General features: G+C 47.8%; 1 protein-coding gene across 1 annotated transcript in view; it reads left to right on the top strand.

Annotated features, from left to right (window-relative positions):
- Positions 1–24,068, top strand: part of LOC149348090 (uncharacterized) — a 292,673-nt gene that overhangs the window by 35,554 nt on the left and 233,051 nt on the right. The window contains exons 10-13 of the mRNA XM_089541683.1: positions 12,162–12,260; positions 12,390–12,485; positions 21,095–21,190; positions 23,917–24,012. Coding sequence (XP_089397809.1) covers positions 12,162–12,260; positions 12,390–12,485; positions 21,095–21,190; positions 23,917–24,012 — 387 coding nt within the window. The remainder of the gene's footprint in view (positions 1–12,161; positions 12,261–12,389; positions 12,486–21,094; positions 21,191–23,916; positions 24,013–24,068) is intronic.

The following is a 24,068-nucleotide window of genomic DNA, read 5'->3' as shown; positions in this document are numbered from 1 at the left end:
AGTCCCTTACAGAATTCTGTGGAACAGTGCTCCTATATGCTTTGCTCTTGCTAATTTCAAATCTCATTCCCCGCCAGACGTGGCGCCAGACAAATGTGATCCCCAAGATGCCAAGCGCTGCGAAAACGAAGGAAAAGAGTGCATACTTTCGGATGGGAGACCAAAATGCACTGGTGAATACGATTTCATTAAGTTTCGCCAATGGCTGCAGTTTTTAGGCATACCAAGACACTTTCTGTGCCTATTCTGTAGCATAAACATCTTGCACGAGAGCCAAATTTAGCGCTATCTTACGAATCTCCCTTAATGCTTATTTTCAACGATGCACCCTATATCAGCCCAAATCCTGCGATCCAAATGACACGGTGAAAAGCCAGAAATATAGAGAAGGTTGCGTACTAACGTCTAGAAAAGAAGCCAACCTGCAGAGCTTATTGACTCTCTGTGTTTTATTGTATAGATGGAAAAACCCTAATAGTTGCATTTTGAATAGAGGCTGGTCCCTTACAGAATTCTGTGGAACAGTGCTCCTATATGCTTTGCTCTTGCTAATTTCAAATCTCATTCCCCGCCAGACGTGGCGCCAGACAAATGTGATCCCCAAGATGCCAAGCGCTGCGAAAACGAAGGAAAAGAGTGCATACTTTCGGATGGGAGACCAAAATGCACTGGTGAATACGATTTCATTAAGTTTCGCCAATGGCTGCAGTTTTTAGGCATACCAAGACACTTTCTGTGCCTATTCTGTAGCATAAACATCTTGCACGAGAGCCAAATTTAGCGCTATCTTACGAATCTCCCTTAATGCTTATTTTCAACGATGCACCCTATATCAGCCCCAATCCTGCGATCCAAATGACACGGTGAAAACCCAGAAAGATAGAGGAGGCTGCATGCTAACGTCTAGAAAACAAGCCAACCTGTAGAGCTTCTTGACTCTCTCCGTTTTATTGTATAGATGGAAAAACCCTAATAGTTGCATTTTGAATAGAGGCTAGTCCCTTACAGAATTCTGTGGAACAGTGCTCCTATATGCTTTGCTCTTGCTAATTTCAAATCTCATTCCCCGCCAGACGTGGCGCCAGACAAATGTGATCCCCAAGATGCCAAGCGCTGCGAAAACGAAGGAAAAGAGTGCATACTTTCGGATGGGAGACCAAAATGCACTGGTGAATACGATTTCATTAAGTTTCGCCAATGGCTGCAGTTTTTAGGCATACCAAGACACTTTCTGTGCCTATTCTGTAGCATAAACATCTTGCACGAGAGCCAAATTTAGCGCTATCTTACGAATCTCCCTTAATGCTTATTTTCAACGATGCACCCTATATCAGCCCAAATCCTGCGATCCAAATGACACGGTGAAAAGCCAGAAATATAGAGAAGGTTGCGTACTAACGTCTAGAAAAGAAGCCAACCTGCAGAGCTTATTGACTCTCTGTGTTTTATTGTATAGATGGAAAAACCCTAATAGTTGCATTTTGAATAGAGGCTGGTCCCTTACAGAATTCTGTGGAACAGTGCTCCTATATGCTTTGCTCTTGCTAATTTCAAATCTCATTCCCCGCCAGACGTGGCGCCAGACAAATGTGATCCCCAAGATGCCAAGCGCTGCGAAAAAGAAGGAAAAGAGTGCATACTTTCGGATGGGAGACCAAAATGCACTGGTGAATACGATTTCATTAAGTTTCGCCAATGGCTGCAGTTTTTAGGCATACCAAGACACTTTCTGTGCCTATTCTGTAGCATAAACATCTTGCATGAGCGCCAAATTTAGGGCTATGTTACGAATCTCAATGCATATTTCTAACTATGCACCCTAGATCAGCCAGGGTCCTGCGATCCAAATGACACGGCGAAATTCAAGAAAGACCGAGAAGATTGCGTGCCAACGCCGAGAAAACCGCTGAATGCGTAGAGCTTTCCACTCTCTTTGTTTTATTCTGTACATGAAAACCCCTTAATAGTTGCATTTGGATGAGGGACTGGCCGTTACAAAATTCTGTAATCCTGTTCTACTATATTCCTTGCTCTTCGTAATTTCAAATTTCATTCCTTGCCAGACGTGACGCCAGACAAATGTGATCCCCGAGATGCCAATCACTGCGAAAAAGACGGAAGAGTGTGTGTACTTTTATCGGGGACACCAAAGTGCATTGGTGAATACAATTTCATTAATCTTGGTAGATAATCTTGGGGAACCAGTCTATATGCATAGGTATAACATGTTATCTCTGAATTATTTCTACAGATGAATATGTCTTTAAAGTGCCGCATGGAAAAATCACTTCTGCTTCACAAAACGCTCAAGACATTGGATCTCTATACCATTTTGTTTCTCCCGTGCTTCCGCTTTTAACACTGCCGGATTTCATGTCGGACGCGTCCCATGTGTATTTAGTACATTTTTCTAAAGTAAACACACAGAATGAATGGGTAAATCCCAGAGGGGAAAGGGAGACAGAGGGCCCTGACCCCCCTCGATTCGGGTGAGGGGGGGACACTGCCAATGAGCGTCCCCTCCCTGAGATTCGTCCCGGCACTACTCGATCGGCATCGAATGATACCAGCAGCACAGGCAACACGGCGAAGCGGAGGGAGCAAGGAGGCCTCTTCCATCCCAGAGAATGGCTCAGCAGAATCAGATGTGCAAAAAAATTGGCAGCGGTTTAGCTCTGGTTAAACCGGGTAAATTGCGTTAGCAAAGGTGCGCCCGCTCTTTTGGAGATTCTTCGGTGCGTTGCCTTCACCTGGTCGCAGTGCAGTGTTCCTGAGGAGTCATGTGTTGATGACGTGGAACCACACTCCGAGACAGAACGTTGTCGCCGAGCTGCATCCTTAGCACGATGCTTTGCAAGACGTTCTTCACGCTGTTCTGGCGTCTTTTGTGCACGTTTGTGCTTTCTCGCTTCTTCCTGTCGCTGCCACTTCTCCTTAGAGGACTGCATAGGAAAACATCCACGCCATGGAAAGCGCGCATTTAGAGACGCTTTACCGCGCGGGAGCATGGGCGCCGCCATATTAGGTCACGTGACATTTCCGCCCCGCTGCCAGGGGGTCCAGAGAACGCCATCGCTGTACGCCTTAATTGCTCGTCGTTAAATTGGTTTTTGAGAAAAGGAAATGTATCTCTCTGTGAAATGTATCTCGCATATCTCGGTGGACACGTGAACCTTACTGTAACGGAAAAGGAGGAAGATGAGAGTGAACGAAGACACTGTATTCACTGGACGCGCCTTTGTTCATTCCGAACCATCGAGCCTGCTTCGATTCCCCAACTCGACCAATTTCCTACTTGGTGTTATTTATTTATGTGGTCTGACTAGAAATTAGGCTAATTGCTTAACAACTATTACTCAATTAGTCATTATTATCATGCAATTATCATAGAATGCCTTAAATCACGTTCCAATATCATTCGAATGCCATCGATGCACTGCGCGCCAATGCTGCTAACGCCAGCTTCGAAGCCCAGAAGCGGCGGACCTCCTAGTGGCGCAATCTACCGTAGACAGAGCAAACTGCTCGGCCGCTGCCGTCAGAGGGAGCGCGGCTGAAGCAACGGCGCGCCACCTGCTCGGCACAGTGGCTGTTCAAGGTCACCCGTCCCTACCGACCAGGGATACGCGACGAAGCGAAACCTTCAGTAATATTGCTAACGCAATAAAAACAGTGCTTTCGTAATCACAATTTGCTGACAGTCAAAGGACATGCCAATGCTACGTGTGACTGCTATTAATTTGGCCTCAGGACTGCTTTCTTGGCATCCAGTCAATCTGTGATTGAGACAGAGACGTTAAATGCTAACAGTTGCTGTTGGGCTGGTTGTTCTTGCATGACCTTTGATAAAGTGAGTCAGGGGATCACCCGACAAATAAGCACTTTTACTTCGATATGTGCGCAGCTTTACTTGCATGGCAAGGAGACTTTGTACAGCGCATGAGAAATACGGAATCATATCATTTTGAAATAAGCAGAAAGCTCCCCTTCGAACAGCGCTATAGCTTTATAATGCCCAAAGCTTCTCTCGATTTTAGGGCAGAGATTCGAAATGCCAAAGGCCACCTCCGCATAGGTTGCGCAAAGGTTTTCCGAAAACATATTGTCTTCAGTTAGGGGAGGGAGAGCCATGTGCCCCCCTTAAATTAGCATGAATTTACGCCACTGCACAGAATAATTATTTTTCATCTGTTTTCCAATTTTTATTCGGATAAAACAACGGCCTTTCAATGACCAACAACTACATTGTTTTTCATCAGCATCAGCAGCAGCGGCCTGACTACGCCCACTTCAGGAGAAAGCCCTCTCCATGTCTGTCCAACTCTTCAACCCTGACTTTTGCCAGCTGTGGCCACCGTCCCCCCCTCCCCCCCCCCCAAACTTCTTAACCCCATCCGCCCACCAGTGGCGTAGTCAGAAATATTTTGTTCGGGGGGGGGGGGGGGGGGCTCAAGTTGCAGCGCGGCCTCCTCACAGAGTTTGTGAAGGAATCAAACCCGGGGGGAGACCCGGGAGGAGACCCCGGGGGTGGGGGGGGGGGGCAGCCTTACGTTGCTAAGAGTAAGCCTCAGCGCGAGGCCCAGAGATCAAGCGTCACGAAAAAAGCGGCCAAAAAAGACCAGCGTCCCAGAAAAGGCCGGCAGCCGGCGAGAACCGAGACCGCGCGCGGGAGTGCGATGAAACGGCCCACCTGAGTCTCCCAGCGCCGCAGGCCGGACAAACCGAGTGTTTTCCCGGTGAGGGCAGGCGCCACGGCCAACTACAGCAGGGCAATGGGTGGACAATCCCAAGCTGCAGAAACGGCCGAAGAACCGCCGACCGGCAGCGGCGGTCGCAGGAACAGCCGGGACCGCTGGCCGCAGCTGCAAAAAAACTGTGAGCTCAGTGAGCTAGCGGGAGCGCTACTGCGCATGCGCGAAACGCTCAGGCGGGAGCGCGCGAGCGGAACGGCTCCTCGGCCCCGCTCCCGCGCGAGCCAAGCGGAAACCGGAGCGGCGCGACGAGCGGGCCTCACGCAAAGCCTGCTGGGCTCGCGCTAAGCGAACCAAACGTAAACATTCAACATGGCAGCCGCCAGCGCTACTTCTGTGACAACACGAGCGGGTCGTGCAGGACACTTTTCGGCATGCCGAACAGTTTGCAGGGTAACTTGCGAACGCAACTCGATCGCGATCGACGCTCGCACCCCTAAAGGATGAATACACACGCTAGACACCGCTACACATGCGTACATGCGCACGATGCGAGGGATGGCTTGCGTGGTCTTGACTTGGCTCTCGCAGTGGCAGAGTTAAATTTTTCGTAATACGAAAACCACTCCAAAGCACCACTGTTACCAAAAAGCATACACCAAACGTTAAGAGCTATTTATTATTTATTCGCACATAAATCAGAGAGGCTTACTTATAACCACTTTCTGGCAAGTCCAGTTACCACCACTAGGAGGCACAACGAGGCGCCTCGCTTGAGCGGACGGGGAAGACCGTGAGGAGACGCTGCGCTAAAACTCTACTCTTGCGCGACGCTCCGCTGCGGCTCCGCTGGGAGCTGCGAGCGGAGCGGACAGCAAACCCGCTCTGCTAAAACTCTCTAATTTGGAGCAGAGCCAAAACGCGCGCGCTAACATATGTGACCACGGCGCCTCGACGCGCTGGGAGAGGAGACGATACAGAAATTTGGAAGCTTTTCGTTACTTTTGCTTCACTGAGGGGTTTTAGCGGGCACTCCCGCAGTTTGCGTCGTTGTCGTCTGCTTGCAGTGAACGCGCCGTTGAACGTAAGTTCTGTTCGGCACGGACTTCCAATTCAGTCTCTGCTGTTGTTCTTTGACTGAAACATGACTGCATTTTGATTGTGGCGCTGTGTGGTGCTGTCGCCGGTGCTTCGACGATGGGACGAAACTGCTTTGTTCCGCTATGCACGACAGGCTACAAGTTGTGCAAATTAAAAGTTGATGTTTTTGACACCAAAGGACGAACATTTGAAGCGGTGGAGAAATGCCATCCTATGTAAGGACCATCTGCTGCCACACTCAGACTATTTATGCGAAAAGCACTTCGACCCTCATCTCGTGTCGAAAACATGGGCAGCCATGTACAAGTGCCATGTACTCGGGCCATGTACTCGTTCGTACACAGCGGCGACTGTGTTTGCGAAACATGTGGTACCAACAAGCTTCCCTGACTGCCCTGTACAGCTGTCGAAAGTCGGCAAGGAACGGAAGAGGACTGCTGAGAGGTACGAGACTCCGGTGCCAAAGAAAAAAAAACGCCGTGTTCTTCCCGAACCGCTCGACAGTCCGCAAGAGACGAATTAAGGTTCTCCTACGGATGAGGGCCCCGGCAGGAATCATCCTCCTCGGACACCACATGTATCAGCAGCGCGAACAAACACAGGAAGAAGAAGGAGAAGAAGGTAAAGAGCGCTGAACGTGCCATTCAGCCCGAGGACATCATCATCATCATCATCACACTCATTTTGGAAGACCACCACACTGTGTCTATCGATGGCATCACGAACACATTCTATGAGGGCGTGCTGAGGAATGCTGAGGAATGAGGGCATGCTGCGTCTTCGCGGTAAAAAACATTTCTAGACAGCCAGTCTTTTTTCCTTGTATTGTGCGTGAAAGGTTCTCTAAATTCTGTTGTTGGCACAGCTTCTTCGCATTACTTCTTAGTTTTGATTTGGAGTTTTGATTCTGGCTGTCTAGAAATGTTTTTTTACCGCGAAGACGCACAAGACTGGATGCCCTTTGCGTGTGATTGTGTCTGAGAAGTTAACCTGGCAAAAAGAAGTCGCCAAGTTTCTCCAATGCAACCTCAAGCGACTTCCAGTCAATGACCCCTTTCTTGCCAAAAACACCGAAGAAGTTGTCAGAGTCTTGCACGAAAAGAGAACAAAGTAAGTCGTTCAATGGCTTCTCCATTGACATAAAGGACCTGTTTTATTCCATTCCTCAGCATGCCCTCATAGAATGTGATCGTGATGCCATCGATAGACAGGGTGTGGTGGTCTTCCAAAATGAGTGTGGCGTTCAGCGCTCTTTACCTTCTTCTCCTTCTTCTTCCTGCGTTGTGTTCGCGCTGCTGATACATATGGATCGCAACCAACTAGCCCGGCAGATGGTGTTATTCGGACACCACCTCGCGCGGCTTGAGCTACTTGTTTGAAGTGTCGCCGAACATCTTACCTTCTAGCTCTTGGGGCTGCCATGGATTGACTCGAACTAGGTGGAGTCAGAAGCATGTACTTTTCGGATGCTCATTCAGTTAAAATTAAGCCGACCAGCTTTTTTAACTCCATCAACAGCTGAAGGCTTCAGTGTAGCTCTCCTTTCTACACTAGAGCCCTAGAGCTCTCAGGATACCTACTGAAATACTGCGGTTTTAAGGAGGAAGCCTTTAATGCCTGATCGTTGTAAGCAGGAGTTGTCGACAGAAATGTCACGCTTTTCAATTGGTCCAAACGGTCGGGACGTCACAGTGCGCGAATTTCAAACGGGGCCAATTGTACTTTGGCCACTAATCATGCAACCAATTAAAGGGATGGTATAGTGATGCTCCAAGTTAGTGGAATTTAGTTTAGTTAATTAACCAATTAGCCTAATTAACATTTCTAATTAGACCAGATAAATAAATAAAACCGAGTAGGAAATGGCCGAGCTGGGGAATCGAACCAGGGTCTCCGGAGTGCGAGACGAGCACGCTAACCGCTCCGCCATGCCAGCTTTTTTTTTCTTTATTGTCCGCCATGCGAGCTCGATGGTTTGGAATGAACAAAGGCACGTCTAGTGAATACGATGTCTTCGTTCACTCCCATCTTCCTTTCCCGTTACGGCGAGGTTCAGGTGTGCGCCGAGACATGCGAGACAGATATCATTTCCTTTCCTCAAGAACCAATTTACCGACGAGCAAGGCGTAGAGCCGAACGGTCGGTGGCATCCTGTGGACTCCCTGGCAGCGTTGCAAGACGCTGTCGCGTTCCACTCTTAGAGGCGAAGCTTAACATCTTAGCCACACATCAGTGACACAAGCAGCAACCCCGTGCTTAAGACTTCCGCCTCATCACACTATAGGTCAAAGAAGTGCCCTCCTAGATTTTTTAAGCACGTTTTGTCCGGAAAGTCCAACCAAGACGTCTTGGAGAGGTTCTTCGGAGTCATCCGCTATGTAGGCGGTCGAAATGATCATCCTTCAATGCAGATATTTCTGCAACTCTACAGCATGCTGTGCATATACAGTTTATAGTGAAGCCTCCGAAATTCGGCAACTACCACACTGACACGTCCGAGGATTCACCACGGCTGACTTTGAGCAAACTGACACCTCTATTTGAAGGCAGTAATTAAGGCAAAGCAAAGCAAAATTGCCGCACTGAATGTAAAGCTCAATGGCCTCATATCAGAATTAAGTGCCATCGAATGTGAACACGCATTACACTATGTTTATGCCGCTCTGAGGTCGTTGAATGCACGGTGTACTAAGTGACGGGCTTCATGTGCCGGAAGTTGGTAAAGAGTGCATACCATGCAGGAATGGTCACAGTATGGTCTTAGTGAAACAAGTGAAACCACTGACCAGTCAGAGGCCGAGCTTGTAAAGAGCAAGACTCGTGGAGGGCGGATGCATTAAAAAAAGTCGTCTTTTTACTTGCTGCAGCCTACAGAGACAGATTTCCTAAAGAATGCTGGAAAGAGGAAATTGTATGAAAAAAAAACAATAGAAGAAATTGTTCACAGCTCCAGTTTTTCCTTCCCTTGTCCTAATCACAAGGAGACAATTATGGGCCTGCTTTCACACTACTATGTGTCAATCAGGATGCGTTAGCGCAGCAAAACAAAGGAACAAGAAATGGGCAAGAGGACGCAAACACTCAGGAAAGCGTCAAAGCGCTCCTAAATCTTGATTGCAACGTGGAAGGGCCGGAATTTTAGCTTCTTAAAAGCGAGAAAAGCGAGGTCTAATTTCCGTGCTGTCGTCTTGTAGGCTGTACATGTGCTCTTTCGCTCATCAGTGACACCAATTTTAGACTGTCTTACTTTCTTTAACAATAAAGCTCGTGATATATGCCGATCGAATTAGGTTACGTGCAATATTATGCAGTTGTTTCGATAGCAAACGTAATGATTCACAGTCAGGCCTGCGCTTTTTTGGCGTGGGTGAGATATTTTCCCACTATGCCAAGAATGTCAAGTTTCATTTATTTTATGTCTGTAATACAGAAAATAGAAGCTATCAGGTTCTACTCAGATCACTCACCGCGGTCCGCACACTGCTCAGACAACCTGCACGCCGTGTTGGACTAATCCACGAATGTTTTTCGGTTTGACGGTTTGATGAATTAGGTGTGACCGATCAATACAGGCACCCACTGTTTATCGGCCTGGTGGCAAGAGAATTGTTGCAATTCCCAATGTTTCGCACACGCTAAATAACCTGGCCACGAGAACAACTGGTAAACACTGAGAATTATCAGAAAGTATGCATCTTATTTTTTGGTTATTTACTCATTATGGCTAAGCTTTGTGTTCAAACTAGTCGTTCTCATTGGCTCTCCATGTATACTTCCCCAATATTCCAACATTTTCTTGCTAAAGTGTACTGCAGCCCAATTTAATGACTTCGCCTTTTCTAACTTCTAAAGCGGTCGCAGTCGTGTGGCGCCATTTGGCCGAGCGTCCAGAACTGCGAGGGGGTTCTGTGCCGCTACGGAGAGCTCGTTGAGACACCTTTCTATTCTTGCACCGTGGGCAGCACCTCAGACCTGGTTATGAAATTCCATCGACAAGTGGAATTTTTTTTTAAAACCCGGTGGAGAATTGCGTGGCACCCTGATTCGAACTCCGGTCCTCTTGCACCCGCGGCGAATGCTCTACGAGAGGTGCAGCTTGGGCGAGTTGTTAACGATTCACTTGCAACATAGCGCTAAACAGACACGGACACAGAGGGAGACAAACAGGACGGGCGCTAACTTACAACTGAAGTTGATTGCATGAAACCAGGCAATACAAGCTCTTTCTTAACAGAGAAGAGGAAATAAAAACCTTTTAAATAAGGAAGCACTATAACAGCGTTATCATCGAACACCATTTACGAATTAGCAGACATGAAAAGCATTTCCTTGTCAGATAGAAACACTGATGCAGCACTTACGCACGTATCTTCTTTTTGCGAATGTATGTTGAACGCCTCTATAATTTCCCTAGTAAGCTGACCTGACAAAGAAGTGTCCTGGCTGTTATCCGGATTTCAAAAGCTCTGTTGTCATTGATTGGCACAAAGATCAGCTCATTAAGGAAATTATGTCTGCTAATCCGTAAATGGTGTTCGACGATAACGCTGTTTGAGTGCTTCCTCATTTCAAAGATTTTTATTTCCTCTTCTCTGTTAGAAAGAGCTTATATTGCCCGGTTTCATGCAATAAACTTCAGCTGTAAGTTAGCGCCCGTCATCTGTGTCTCCCTTTGTCCGTGTCTGTTTAGCGCTAGGTGGCAAGTGAATGCTCTTACGTCTACGCCATATCTGCTGTTAAACAATTTTGCTGTAATTGTGGCCTCATGCCACAAATCAAAATATAGCAGACTAGTTCTCATGGTTACCTTATTCATAGTACAGGCGCACTCATTTTCATGCTATGTGTTTCATAGGCTTCTAATGAGAGTACTTCCCGGTTTTCGCAAATTACCAACCAAAAACATGTGCAGTGTAATGGAAGGGGAAAGCTTGCGCACTTACCCAGAGGAATGCAACGGCGCAAGCACACAAGGACGAGAACACGTCAACTTACAACTGATTTATTATCTCGAAGAACCGCTTATAACCATACGAGAGAAGATACAAACAACAAGCACAAGAAGTGAAGAGAAAGAACAAAGAGATTAAACCGCAGGCATAGAACTGTCCAAGAAGACAACCTCTTCAGTTAGAGACACTGACTGCTCGCTCATGCACGAGTCCCCGTTGCTTAATCAAGTATGGCCTCCACTATGTCTCTTTCCAGCTTATCCTTCGACTGACCAATGAATCTTGCTTTTTCAAAAGCAGAAGAGCAATGACAAGTTTTACAGTGAGTTGCGATGTGGCTACCATAATCATCGTTCTAGAAAAAGATAACGGAGGCAATTGATTAAATAATGGGGCCCGTTGTGCGTGAGCCAGCCGTCATTGTCTCTAAAAGATTAAGAGGTTGCCTTTTTGAACGGTTCTATGCCCGCGGTTTAATCTGTTTCCTCCCTGTCTTCACTTCTTGTGTTTGTTCCTTTTTATGTGCCTTCTCGTGTGGCTTTAAGCGTTTTTCGAGATAATAAATCAGTTGGTATATGGCGCCTGTCCTGTCTTTTGCGTGCTCGCGTCCCTGCTCTCTTGCGCCGTTGTATTCCTTTAATTGGCTCGAACCAATGTCTTGCACGCTCACTTCGAGTATTATGCCACTGTGTATTGGAAAGTAGGAAGTTAACACAAAAGGGTGGCCGATCTGGCAGGTTGATGCAGAACGCATTGGGAACAGGCGGAAAGAAATGAAGATACAGGGGAGAAGCCGTAGAAGGTCTGTTTAAATCAGCGATCTGTTCCATGCACAGTGGAAGTTTGTAAGGATGACTTGAAGGGGGAGATTAGAGCGAAAGAAACCATGTGCTCGCTTTGCGTCCCTCTCTTTCTCGCGCTAAGCCAACACTTGAGGGTGTTGGCTAAGCCCCCTCCCCTCGAGATCTGTTCTTTGTTGGCCCTGTCCTCGTTTATTTGGGCGGCTGCAGAAAGGCAAGTAGATGTCTTCGCTCTTATTTCTGCCATATTATTTTCTTCTCCACACGACCTAGGCTATGATACCTTTAAAATCTTGAAAACAAGACAAATGTGTTAGTAGCTTCCAGTTGCACATCTGCTTATATTCGGTCTTATATTTCGTTACATAGAGTGCCAGAGAAATCTGGCCCAGAAATGTCCGCCGTATGCGGAGAATGATCGGAAGGAATGCGGCGTGTCTTTAGGCGTTGCACAGTGTGAAGGAAAGAGCACGTACGGCGAGCATTTTCAAACTATTCCTACAAATCTTAATATCTTCAGCCCTGGTACCACTGCTACGTTATTACCGTCACGCAGGGAATTATCTGTGCAGCCGTGCTACGATTTCTTCCCAATCAATTGTTTACACTTTTCACAGAGAAGCCCAAAAAGATTTGCGATTCAGAACAGAAGGCAAAGTGCAAAAAGAAAGGAAAACGCTGCACGCTTGTTTCTAGCGGCAAACCACTGTGCATGGGTGAGTTAATACCGTCAAATACTCTTTCTTCAATTTTTGACACACTGCCGACCGGTCGGTGTCTAGTTTTGAAACGTTATTAGGCCGATCTCAGGTCTTGTCATAGCAGCTGTTTTTTTTTTTTATCAGACAACATACCAGGCAAGTGCTACGCACACGAAACTGAAAAGTGCGAAAAGGAAGGGAAACAGTGTGTTCTCTCTGATGACATTCCAGTATGTGCGGGTGAGTCCTCTTATGGCGACTTTTCTTTAAATGTTTGTGAAATGTCAGGTTTTTGCCTAAATAAGAAAAGATTTCTACCAGCATTATCACTGAGATATCTTGTTACGTGACAGAAGCAACGAAGAGGGCGGGACCGAATTCTCGCGCTTTACCTTGCGGCGATTGTGTCGCCGTCGCAAACTGACCTGTTTGTTTTTTTCTTGCCAATCGCCCTGTATAGATCATTACCACAGGCGTGGTGCTTCACTTTCGCCGCAGTGACTGGCCGAGGGTTCTTGATCAAGCCATGCCTAGTTTCCGATAGACCAGCCGACCACGGAGGGTGGGAGGGGGACTATTAAGCCACCAGTAATGGCTCTCCTTCAGCTCCTTCATAGATGGTAAAAGCGATTTGAACGCTTCTTGCCCCGTTACGGACGGCGTAGTGACGACTTGTTATTCCCCATCATATCAAGTAAATAAATTGGCAAATTGTTTTTTGAGGAACGGAAATGGCGCAGTATCTGCCTCACATATATCTCGGCGGACACCTTAACCGCGCCATAAGGGAAGGGAGGAACGTAGGAGTGAAAGTGAACCGATACTCCGGCTCGGTAGACGGAATACCCGTGTTCGAACCCCACCGCGGCGCCGCGTTTCGATGGAGGCGAAACGCAAGAGGCGCCCGTGTGCTTTGCGATGTCAGTGCACGTTAAAGATCCCCAGGTGGCCGATATTATTCCGGAGACCTCCACTAATAAGGTAGTAATTACTCATTGGCATCCACCCAAGCGCAGCCATACGGCTACAAAGGAAAGCTATACAGCTTTCTCAGAAACTTCGTAGTTAAAGAAAAATTCGTCCTGGTCCGGGGTTCGAACCCGGAACCACCGCCACACCGGAGCAGTCGCTCTACCAATTGAGCTAACCGGGACGGCAAGCTTATGGTAGGGCGAGAGCGAATTGATCAGTAACTCGAAGTGGGAAGAGTGTTGGTAAAATGTTTTAGGGGAATCCCCCAAGGTGGAGTAGATTTCTAATAAGGTAGTAATTACTCATTGGCATCCACCCAAGCGCAGCCATACGGCTACAACATTTGACCAACACTCTTCCCACTTCGAGTTACTGATCAATTCGCTCTCGCCCTACCATAAGCTTGCCGTCCCGGTTAGCTCAATTGGTAGAGCGACTGCTCCGGTGTGGCGGTGGTTCCGGGTTCGAACCCCGGACCAGGACGAATTTTTCTTTAACTACGAAGTTTCTGAGAAAGCTGTATAGCTTTCCTTTATAGCCGTATGGCTGCGCTTGGGTGGATGCCAATGAGTAATTACTACCTTATTAGAAATCTTCTCCACATTGGGGGATTCCCCTAAAACATTTGACCAGACCTCCACTACGGCACCTCTTTCTCTCTTTCTTCTTTCACTCCTACGTTCCTCCCTTCCCTTACGGCGCGGTTCAGGTGTCCGGTGAGATATTTGAGACTGATACTGCGCCATTTAATTTCTTTAAAAACCAATTAACCAATTTATTTACTTGACACGATGGGGAATAACAAGAATATGGTGCCATGCTTAAAAATAAATTTTTACAAAAATTCTTGGCATATTAAAAAGTGTAAAAAAACAATATGGAACAGGCTGACCGGGAAAGCTTCTCTCCTCGACATAGCCAAAGAGTCAGGGCCCAGAACGAAGAGCTGGTTCTCAGAGCTCGGTTTGAAACTCTCGGAGTCTCGCTCAAATTCAGCAAACATCCAGTCACAATACGCAAGCAACCTGATTGGCTATTTTCCTTTTCTACGCGTGGTCCGCTCAGTCCGCCTACATCACTGCCGAGACTACAAGACTAATGCGGTGAGTTGGGCGTGTTGGTACATATTTTGAGAAAAAGCAGCGCAAAAAAGACGAGACGACAAGGAGCCGAGATGACAAGGTCGGGCGCTGACGGGCGGGCCCGTCCTTGTCGCCTCGTCTTTGCCCACGTCTTTTTTTGCGGTGCTTTTTTCTGAAAACTACATGACTTTTGTCAACCATGGTAACAGACCGGCCCATGTCTCGGATCAAGTTTCGGAAAACGGGCGCGTCTTGGCGTGGTTGGCAATACATTCCTCCGATAGCGACGTGTTGCATTAGATTTGGTCTCGTGTAGTGACAATTTCCTGCGTTTTCCTCAATGCCGACGACTTGCTGCGTGGAAGAATGCGGTGACTGATCAAAGAAGACCAGCGCCGCATATAATTCTTCCGTTTTCTGGATAGCTGGCGAAAAATGGGTTTTAGAGCCGCGTGCAAAGTGACAAACGTGAAGAGCTGTCAGCGACGTGCGCTTGATTGTAAACAGATCTACTTGTGGTTATACAGCGCAACGGCACGAAGCCACGGGAAGTGAAGGGATGAGACACAGCGCTGCTCTCCTGTGGCCTGTTGCACCACAAATCATGTCTGACCAACGTGCTCATCAGTTCATGCTGTACAGATTTACTTCCTTACTGCATGCCTTATATGGGCATATGCCAATCAATCGCCAATCGATACTTAATCGGGTGCAATCGAAAGACATCGGAACATGATATAAACGGATTTCATGATTATATCATTGTACTTAATGACTAAACGACTAATTGGTAATTAGTAGTAGTTAAGAAGTGGCATGTGGGGCTGTGCACTGCGCATCTACCTTAACTAACGCTAACTAATCAGTACCCTAGGTGAGGTCACGTTAACTATCACTAATCATACATTAACTAGCATCACGAAATGCGCAAGTCATGCTTAACTATCATTAACCATCATTAATAGGCGTTTCTAGACGTTTCATATACATTGTGTCGAACATTCCAGAGAGAGCCGCCACTTGACAGGTGAGTGACAGGACATGATGGATGGCATTCGAACAGTAGTAAAGAGCAATTAGCCTAATTGACCGTTCTATTCAGACCACATAAATAAATAAAACCGAGTAGGAAATTGGTCGAGTTGGGGAATCGAACCAGGGTCTCCGGAGTGCGAGACGAGCACGTTGACCACTCCGCCTTGCCAGCTCGATGGTCTGTAATGAACAAAGGCGCGTCTAGCTAATACGGCGTCTATTACGGCCGACCGATACGAGCAGGGCTAATTGATCTCATTGTTCCGTAATTCCGCTGCCCCTCCTACGGCGCCTAACAGCCGATATTAGCCATTCATGAATAAAGGTCGGGGCCTTTGTTTGCTGCACATGAACCTTTTCCAGTCAGCGCCTAAGCACGCGCAGGAAGTCAGTCTCGCGTGGTGCAGACAACGTGAGTGAGTGAGTGAAAACTTTATTGGATCTTTCAAGGGTTTCGCGGTTGTGAAGCCTCCGTCGTCTTCTCTGGCGCTGTCGGCTTGAGGCTTCTCATCAGCAAGGGTGGGCCCCTATTCCAATGCTCCACTGAGTCGTGCTGCATCATTCGCGTGCTGCACTAAGGCCCTTTGGGTCGCGAGCTCGCCGCTGGTGAGCCGACTCTCCCATTGCTCCGCACTCGGGTGTTCGTGTTGGTGGAATGCTTTGTTGCGTTCTCATTCCCACGTGATATGATAAAGTGTAGGTGTGGCATCGCACCAAGGGCAGGTGGCTCTGTATTGTGTCGGGAACATCTTATTAAGTATGTGTAGGTTAGGAAAGGAGTTGGTCTGTAATCTGCGCCAGCCGGTCGCCTCCTCCTTTGTTAGGGCTTTGTGTGGCGGTGGATATCTAATTCTAGCTCCCCTATGCAAGTGCAAGGTCTCTGTGTATTCCCCCTCACAAGCCTGTAGGCGGAGCTCCGGAGCATTTGACTGCCCTGCTCGGAATGCGTTACCTCGAGCTAGGCTGTCTGCCCTTTCGTTCCCCCCTATGCCCGCGTGGCCCGGGATCCAGATTAGGTTATGCCTGGCTTTCTCCTCGGCGGAAGTTACCCCACTGAGTATTTTAAGGGCTGATCTTTTGATCCTGCCCCTCGTGTAGTTCCTGCACGTCTCCTTCGGTCCGTCAGTATGTTGAGAGATCGGCCTGTTCTGTAGCCTGTAACGGCCTGTTCTGCAACGTGAAAATAAATGCGGCCCCCGACGCCCCTTAACCCGAACTCTCCAAGGCCTGACGCCGAGCCAGCGAACGTCATGGCACGTCATGACCTCCGGACGCTCGAGAATCTTCCGCAGTTCCTGGTTCTCTCAAGCCGAGGACATATTGTACTTCAGTGACTTGTCCTTTCAGGTTTGGAGCTAGGTGCTGGTAAAGTGGACGTTGCCCTCTATGACCAGCTCCCGCCCTCTCTGCCCGATCTGATTGAGACATCGAAGGCGGCGTTGTTCGATCACTTTGGCATGTCATCATAATGGAACTCCGCGATATTCCGGAGCATCAGGCCGGCTCTTCGTCACCGCTTTTTGCTATGAGTGGTGGCCTGAAAAATCAGGGAGGCCTATCATCACCGACTGCACCGCTGCCTCTCGTTCCTCCCACTCTCTTCCCGCGCAAGCGCCTCTCAGCCAGCGTCGACCACTCTTGCCGCCCATGCTACATTAGGATTCGACGTTGATCCGCGTCATTCATCTGTCGGAGAGGAGCCGCGCATTTAAGCGGTGGCACCTGTCCTTTCAGCTGTCGCTTCCTCTGACAAGCCACACACCAACACGCAAGGGTTCTCACAGAGACGCCCTCCCTAATCCTGGCCGCAGCAGTGTTGGCACAAGGGGCTCTCCTGCCCACCAACTCGGCATCCGAGCCATCGCCGAGCAGTAACTGGGAAAGCCTGAACCAAACGCACGTAGCGTCTAGCAACTCAAGTTAAAGCCTACACCCATCCTCTCCCGAGGTCTAGGTCATCTGCTTCGGCTGCCTTCATCACCACATCTTAGATAGTCACTCCGTCGGTATCAGGTTTTCACACTTAGAGCGCCCCACGCTTCCTTCTCACCTCGCCATGGTGGCGCCAGCACCTTTCTTTGTGGTCACTAGCGCCCTCTTTGCCCTGTCTTTGCCCCCTGGTATTCTGCAGACATCGTTACTCGGATTCACCAAAGCACCGACGACAGTAGAGTTCGCTAACGTTGAGAAGGGGCCTGAATCAATTCAATTCAATCAATTCGTTTATTTTCAACTCGAGGTTGAAGGCCCCCAGGCGTAAAAGCTGTTCTACGACAGCTTGAAAAGTGCCTGGGGGCCCATACAAAGCAGCAGTGGTTACAAACTAAATTACAGTGTAAGTACACATCTTCCTACAATCATTAGAACAACTATACAGTACAATTATTAACAAAACAATCGTTGTTAATGAGAATTTCAGGTGATCGGCGTACGGCCTCAATTCTTGCTGAACATCACAAAACATAGCGGAATTGACATACAATACAAAGTTAGCATGGTTATTTTACACAGGTTGTTTAGTGGGTTACAAAATACTGTCGCATTTGTTTTTTACTGTAGGTCTCGAAATATACATCCTTATTTTCATAATCGTTCAGAAGAAATGGAAGCAGGTACTGTAGGGACTGACAGAGATAATCGGTGCGGCGGTGTGGTACAAACCATCTGTCACAACTGCGAGTACGACCATCGCTTTTTTGTTTACGTAAACTTGCGGTGTTCTTTAAAAACGTTTGAAGGGCATTATTTGCATAAAAGAAAGTGTGCAGTAAGCGAAATTCTAGATAATGTTTTGCTTTTATTATTTTATACCTCACAAACAATTCTTCTGTCGGATGGTAGTACGATACATTACCAATATTACGAAGAGCTTTTTTTTTCCAGCGTAAAGCATTACGTAGCTTTTCACCGCCATGGAATGTTTCCGCGCCTACAAGAAGTAACATTATTGGTGGGTCGTTTTCTGCAAGGTACAGGTTCTGTACTGCTCCCAAGCGCGACTTCTGAGTCTTGCACCCCACTCGCTGGTGCTTCGCCGGACCCTGCCTGGGTGCGGACTTATGACCAACTCCATAGGTTCTTTGTTCGTTTCCGCTATTTTGGTGATGCCTTTTTTCTTTTTTTACCTGAGGTCCGAGAGGGGGCGCCTACAGCGCCATCGCCTTGGCACGCGCGAGGAAGAAGATATGTCGGGCTCGCTAAGAGCCATTAAGCCTGAGGACATCATCATCATCAAGTGCAGTCAGTGCACGGCACTCGCCTCACAAAGTGCACGTGTGGCCTCGGGAGCAGCTGCTTTCACGGATTCAGCAGCCTCCGCCATCAGGCTTAACTTGACAGCCTGTTCGGGTTTTTATGCGAAGCATACTATAGTAGGATACAACTTAAAAAAACAGCAGTTGCTAACACTGGGCCGCGGTCCGCGGCGTCCTGTATTACTGCACTGGCCAATCGCAACTGTAAACGAAATCAGCTTTTTAATGTTTGACTATATCAAACAATCCACGTATCAAAATAATAGAGCTCATAATTCTTTTTCTCGTTATAAGCTTCTTGTTTAGGTAATAAGAAACGTTTAAGCAGCGGACTACTTTTTTGTCGTGGAGGAATTCTGTGCGCAGAGGCTGAAAGTGGGCGGAGCTTCACTGCAGACTTAAGTTGTATACGACTATAGCCGCACAACCGAGCTCTTCCTTGCTGCGCCGCGCGCGGCCGCGTAGCTACCACTTGACCTACATCGGCGCACCACGTGATATGACGTCACAACAGCTGTGAAAGCTGGGGCTCAACTCGTGCGCTCGCTTGCGGACGCGCAGCCTCCACCGGCGGCCTAACTCCCGCTCCTTCCGCTAGGGGCGCTGACGTCACAACAGCTGTGAAAGCTGGGGCTCAACTCGTGCGCTCGCTTGCGGACGCGCAGCCTCCGCCGGCGGTATGCTTCGCATCCTAGGCTTAACCATAAGCTAAGCCAGGCCATTTTTTTCACAGACGCCTAAATTAACGCAAGCGTCTATTTACTGCATTTTGACATTCGTCTTGATGTGTGAAAAGTTTAGGACTGTTTCCTGTGTGCGTTCAAACCGGAAAATATCTTTAGCTCTAGGCTACAAGTGGGGCCAAACGCGGCATGTGTAGTTCTGCAGGGTATTAAGTAACTTTAAGAATTTTACCGCCCTTTCAAAATGTCTACATCAGTTTCTCAGAAGAGTCAGAAGCTACAGGTGGAAAAAATTAGGGGGCACTTTGGCTCTCTAAAGTGCTGCAAGGCGAAAGCGTTTCCTGGCCACTGTTTGTTTTTATTTGCTTTTTATTTTTCATATTGCGTTTTTTATTTATTTTTTGCTCCTTTTCCTAATTTTATAGTTTTTATTTTTATTTTCACATCTTATTTTCATTTTCCTTTTATTTTTGTTCATTTTCTTATTTTTATTTTTATTTTCCTTTTCTTGACTTTACTCCTTTTATTTTATTTATGAAGCCCATGCATTCACTAGATGCGCCTTTATTCATGCTGGAATGCTGGAACCTTGAGCCTTTTAAGCAGTGACACCGAAAGGCGGACGAATCGGCCGACGCGTCTGTCGACACTCCTGCCGACGCGTCTGTCGACACGGCTGCCGACGCGTCTGTCGACACTCCTGCCGACGCGTCTGTCGACATGGCTGCCGACGCGTCTGTCGACACGGCTGCCGACGCGTCTGCTAACGACAGTATGAGGCATTAAATGCTTTCGCCTTAAAACAATTACTGCCGACAGGACCAAAGCAGACGTGAAGAGATCTTAAAAGAAGAAAAAGAGGCAAGCAGCAAGAGGTCCTAAGCCTAAGCAAGTAAAGGAACGCAAACAGCAAGAACTGCGCGACGTATGTGTGGGATCTAAACGCCACTCCCGTTCCTACTAGGAGAAAGTTAATCACATAATTGAATAGCGCGGATCAAGAGCGAACTAGCACAACACACAGCCATAGAGGCAGCTTTCTACGGTGGGTCCTGCCACCACGTCCAGTAGCTGAAGTTCACGAAAAGCGAATCGAGTAGCAAACTAAGACAGGGACAACGCACAAGATCAAGTACTCTCGCATTAAAACAGAAAAAAGCTGCTAAACAGATGGAAAATTCAAATTATTTATCTAATCTACGCGAAAAACTTCGCAGTAAAACTGAAAAGCTCGCAGCGGCGTTCGGGCTTCACTGCAGGTGAATGCGCCGTAATGCACCTTGCGAAAAGTCGTATCCATTGCTACTACATACATAAAATTTTACTATTATCGCACCCTCATTGATTTTCTAGGTAAGATCTGACAACATATTGAGTGTGTCAATAATGCCGCCTTTACGCACAATGAAAGCCGTGCAACTCTTCTCCTCGCCGAAGCGACTCCCTTGGGTCGAAATGTTTAATGGCGACTTGAACTGAACGTTTTCAGTGCTCACAATCATTCGGACGAAAAGAACTGCCAGTATTCATCGCGAAAGGATGCAGTATCTTTCCTCAAATTTTCTCACAACTCGCAAAATTTCTCACAACTCGGAGCAAAATAAACTGTTACTTTTGTTTCCATCGCTTGAATGAAAGATAACAAAGCCCTGAAGCCGAAACAAGCTAAAAAGATAAAATATTAAGTTCTCCCACTGAGCCTCTCGTATCTGTCGCAAAAACTGCATCGTGCCTCTTCATTATGATCATTTTAGCTCATTACTGTTAAAGTTCAAAGATTTCTTTCCATTCCATTTTTGTCTATCTGATTTCGTTCGACGCAGATCACGAACGCAAAGACTGCACTTGGAAAGACAAGCAGAGATGCAAGGAAGAAGGAAAACTCTGCGACTCTTCTGCCGGTCTCCCTACTTGTGTTGGTAAGGATCTTCCTAGTTTATAGATGTTAATTCAGCTGCCCAACGGAATTCAGCAATATTTTACAATAGACTGGTCTGTAAGGCCGATGAGGAGCAGCAGCATCAGGAGCGACATGCCTAGCCTCTACAGGTATGCGGCTTCTTCATAACAGAACAACGAGAAAATAGTTACAAGATGCTAGCTTCCACTAACCAAGACCGACGAATCATATTTGAAACAGATTTTTAGTGTGACCGAAAGCCCTGCTCTGTGGCTAGAGTCCAAGCAAGCACTGTGAAGGCTAGAGATGAGAAAGGGCTCACGATTAGAATGCGCAGAACTTGATGAGCGTTCCCTTCGTACTTATCAATTAAACAATGTATCATGGTTGTTTTCACCACGTTTATGTTAGTTAGTTCTTTTAGTGAGTGCCTATTTGCGTGGCTTCTCTCTCCACTGCTGGCACCACACCTGAAGCTCACTACGTCAGCGCCCTCTCTATGCGATCTAACGTAGATATGCAGCCAAATAAGGGAGCGTTGCGTGAGGGTTCTCCGGGGAAGGGCTGCCTTACGAGTCCCCAGAACGTAACCATGACGCTGACTACAGCTATGTTTACATGAAGCGGTCTATTGCCAGTAGCTGAGGACACCATCTCACACCTGCCCATTTAGAACCGCGCATCCTTATGGTAGCGCGAAAAAAATGCGCTTCGCGTTTAATGGACAATTTTGGCTCGCATTCAGAGAGTGCGCACGACTATCCAGCGAGAGGTATACGCTACACCACCACGTTCCCTCCGTCACCTCCGCTGCAGAGTTTACGCCTCGGTGACCACTGCACTGGATAAGATTTCGCACACTACTCGATTTTCCTGCTGCCTATACGCACTTTTTAGCCCAAGAGTCCCGTGCCTCAGCGTTGGCTGCCGCGAAATACCCACGAGCGAAAAATCCCCGATTGGTCAGCGAGCATGGCATCATCATCGTCAGCCTGACTACGCCCACTGCAGGGCGAAGGCCTCTCCCATTTCTCTACAATTAACCCTGTCCTTTGCCAACTGCGGCCACTGTATCCCCGCAAACTTCATCTCATCCGCACACCTAACTTTGCACGGCAGCGCCGCGCAAGCCAGCGCTGCGTTGCGGCCCTTCGTTCTCCTATGTCACGCGCTGTAGTCATGGCACAGCGCAGCGCAGTTGACTGGTGTAGTGGCCACCATAACTGAGTCGCACCAAAGCTGTGCCATCGCCGCCGCCAACACAGGGCAACACGAGACAGAGTCGCTGCTCGACGCCGTTGCTGTGGACGATTCAGTTGGCGTCGTCACTTTTTTTTGTGTTCTACTCCTCCGAGCAATATAATTTCATGCTGTAGGTTTGCGATTTAACGCCAAAGCGTTGAAGAGCCCGTGAGGCGGAACAACTATAGAGAATACTTGCTACATTCGAAAGCACGGATTTTATTGCGAAAGCAATACTACTTGCACTTTCAAGCCTTTGCCGTGCCGCGGCGGTGACCACCATAGTGCCGCGGCGGTGACCACCATTGACCTTCATTTCACCTTGATTGCATTAGATTAGATTGGATTGAACTGGATTGGACTGGATTGGATTGGATTAGATTAGATTAGATTGCATTGGATGGGATTGTATTGGATAGGAGTGGATTGCATTGATTGGAGTGGATTGAATTGAATTGGATGGGATTGGATTGGTTTGGATTGGATTGTATAACCGATGCATCACCACAAGTCTAACCACAAGCACCACCACCAGCTACACTACCAGCTGTACCATGGCGTAGGTACGGATATTGCTTTCGCAATTACCGGGCTTAACCAAGCTCAGCCACAGCGAATTTTTTTATACGTAGAAGACAACGATGAGCGGGCAATGCCGCGAGACGGAGCGCTCGCGCTAGGCGGACAACGCATACAAACAACTGGCGATTTTCTCGGGTGTGGCACCCATCGGATTAGTGCATGCGCACTGAAAGCCGGCGTCGCCACAGCCGAAGGCTGCCGCTGACAAGTGGCCCGAAAACGCTTTCGCGATCTGCACTTAAAGGCGAAGCTTAAGCGTCCTCCAATTTTACTCGTGTTCTTGATATGCAACACCACACCCGTCGAGCTGGTGCGTCGCCTGCTGTGTGCCTGCTTGCAGCTGTCATGAATCAAAAGCTAATATTCAGCTGTTCAGCGCAGAATTACTCGGGGTGCATAGTTTGCTCGCAAGCAGAGGCACGGAACCATATCCGCTGGTTCAGGTGGCGTTTGCACTGAATAAATGCGCTTCTCGCGGAGCTTACTCTGAACAGGAACGCTCGAGTGCGAGGCGGTCGCTGAGAAGCATTCGGCGCTGAGACCTTGCGTCGCTTTGTGTTGCCGTTCACACATGATAGTGGGTGCGGAGCGCAGGGTGCGCCCACGTCAGTCAAGTGCGTACACGGTGACCATAGATGCCGAACGGACAAAGAAACTCTACACGAGCAAGAGGAAAAAGAAACTGCTTAATTCACCGCAGGGCGTAATGCACCTCTTAATTATTAGCTAATATTGTTAATTATCTTCGCTAGCGCGCAGTGACCTCGTAAGGTGCCATACGCGTATATCTTGCACATACTGAACCAGTAGAACAAAAAGCAAGTATATAATATCCAGCTCGTTTTGCTGATCCAGACTTTCTTTTTTCAGAAAGGAAAAAAAGGCCTACTTGCAGAGTCATATTTGTTTCCCTTTCCTCAGATCAAAACCGCACGACATGCAATCCGGACGAGAAACAACAGTGCAAAGAAATCGGTAGAGACTGTGACTTCTCGGCCGGCGCCGCTGTCTGCACTGGTAATTATTTACTCTCGTCTATTAGTTTAATAATTACTGTCCTCCTTTGACGTCGA

Source organism: Amblyomma mixtum, chromosome 4 (assembly GCF_055824585.1).
Source record: "Amblyomma mixtum isolate Tamu chromosome 4, ASM5582458v1, whole genome shotgun sequence".
Classification (NCBI taxonomy): Eukaryota; Metazoa; Arthropoda; class Arachnida; order Ixodida; family Ixodidae; genus Amblyomma; species Amblyomma mixtum.
The sequence above is the reverse complement of the archived record's forward strand: the minus strand, read 5'-3'. Positions and strand labels throughout refer to the sequence as shown.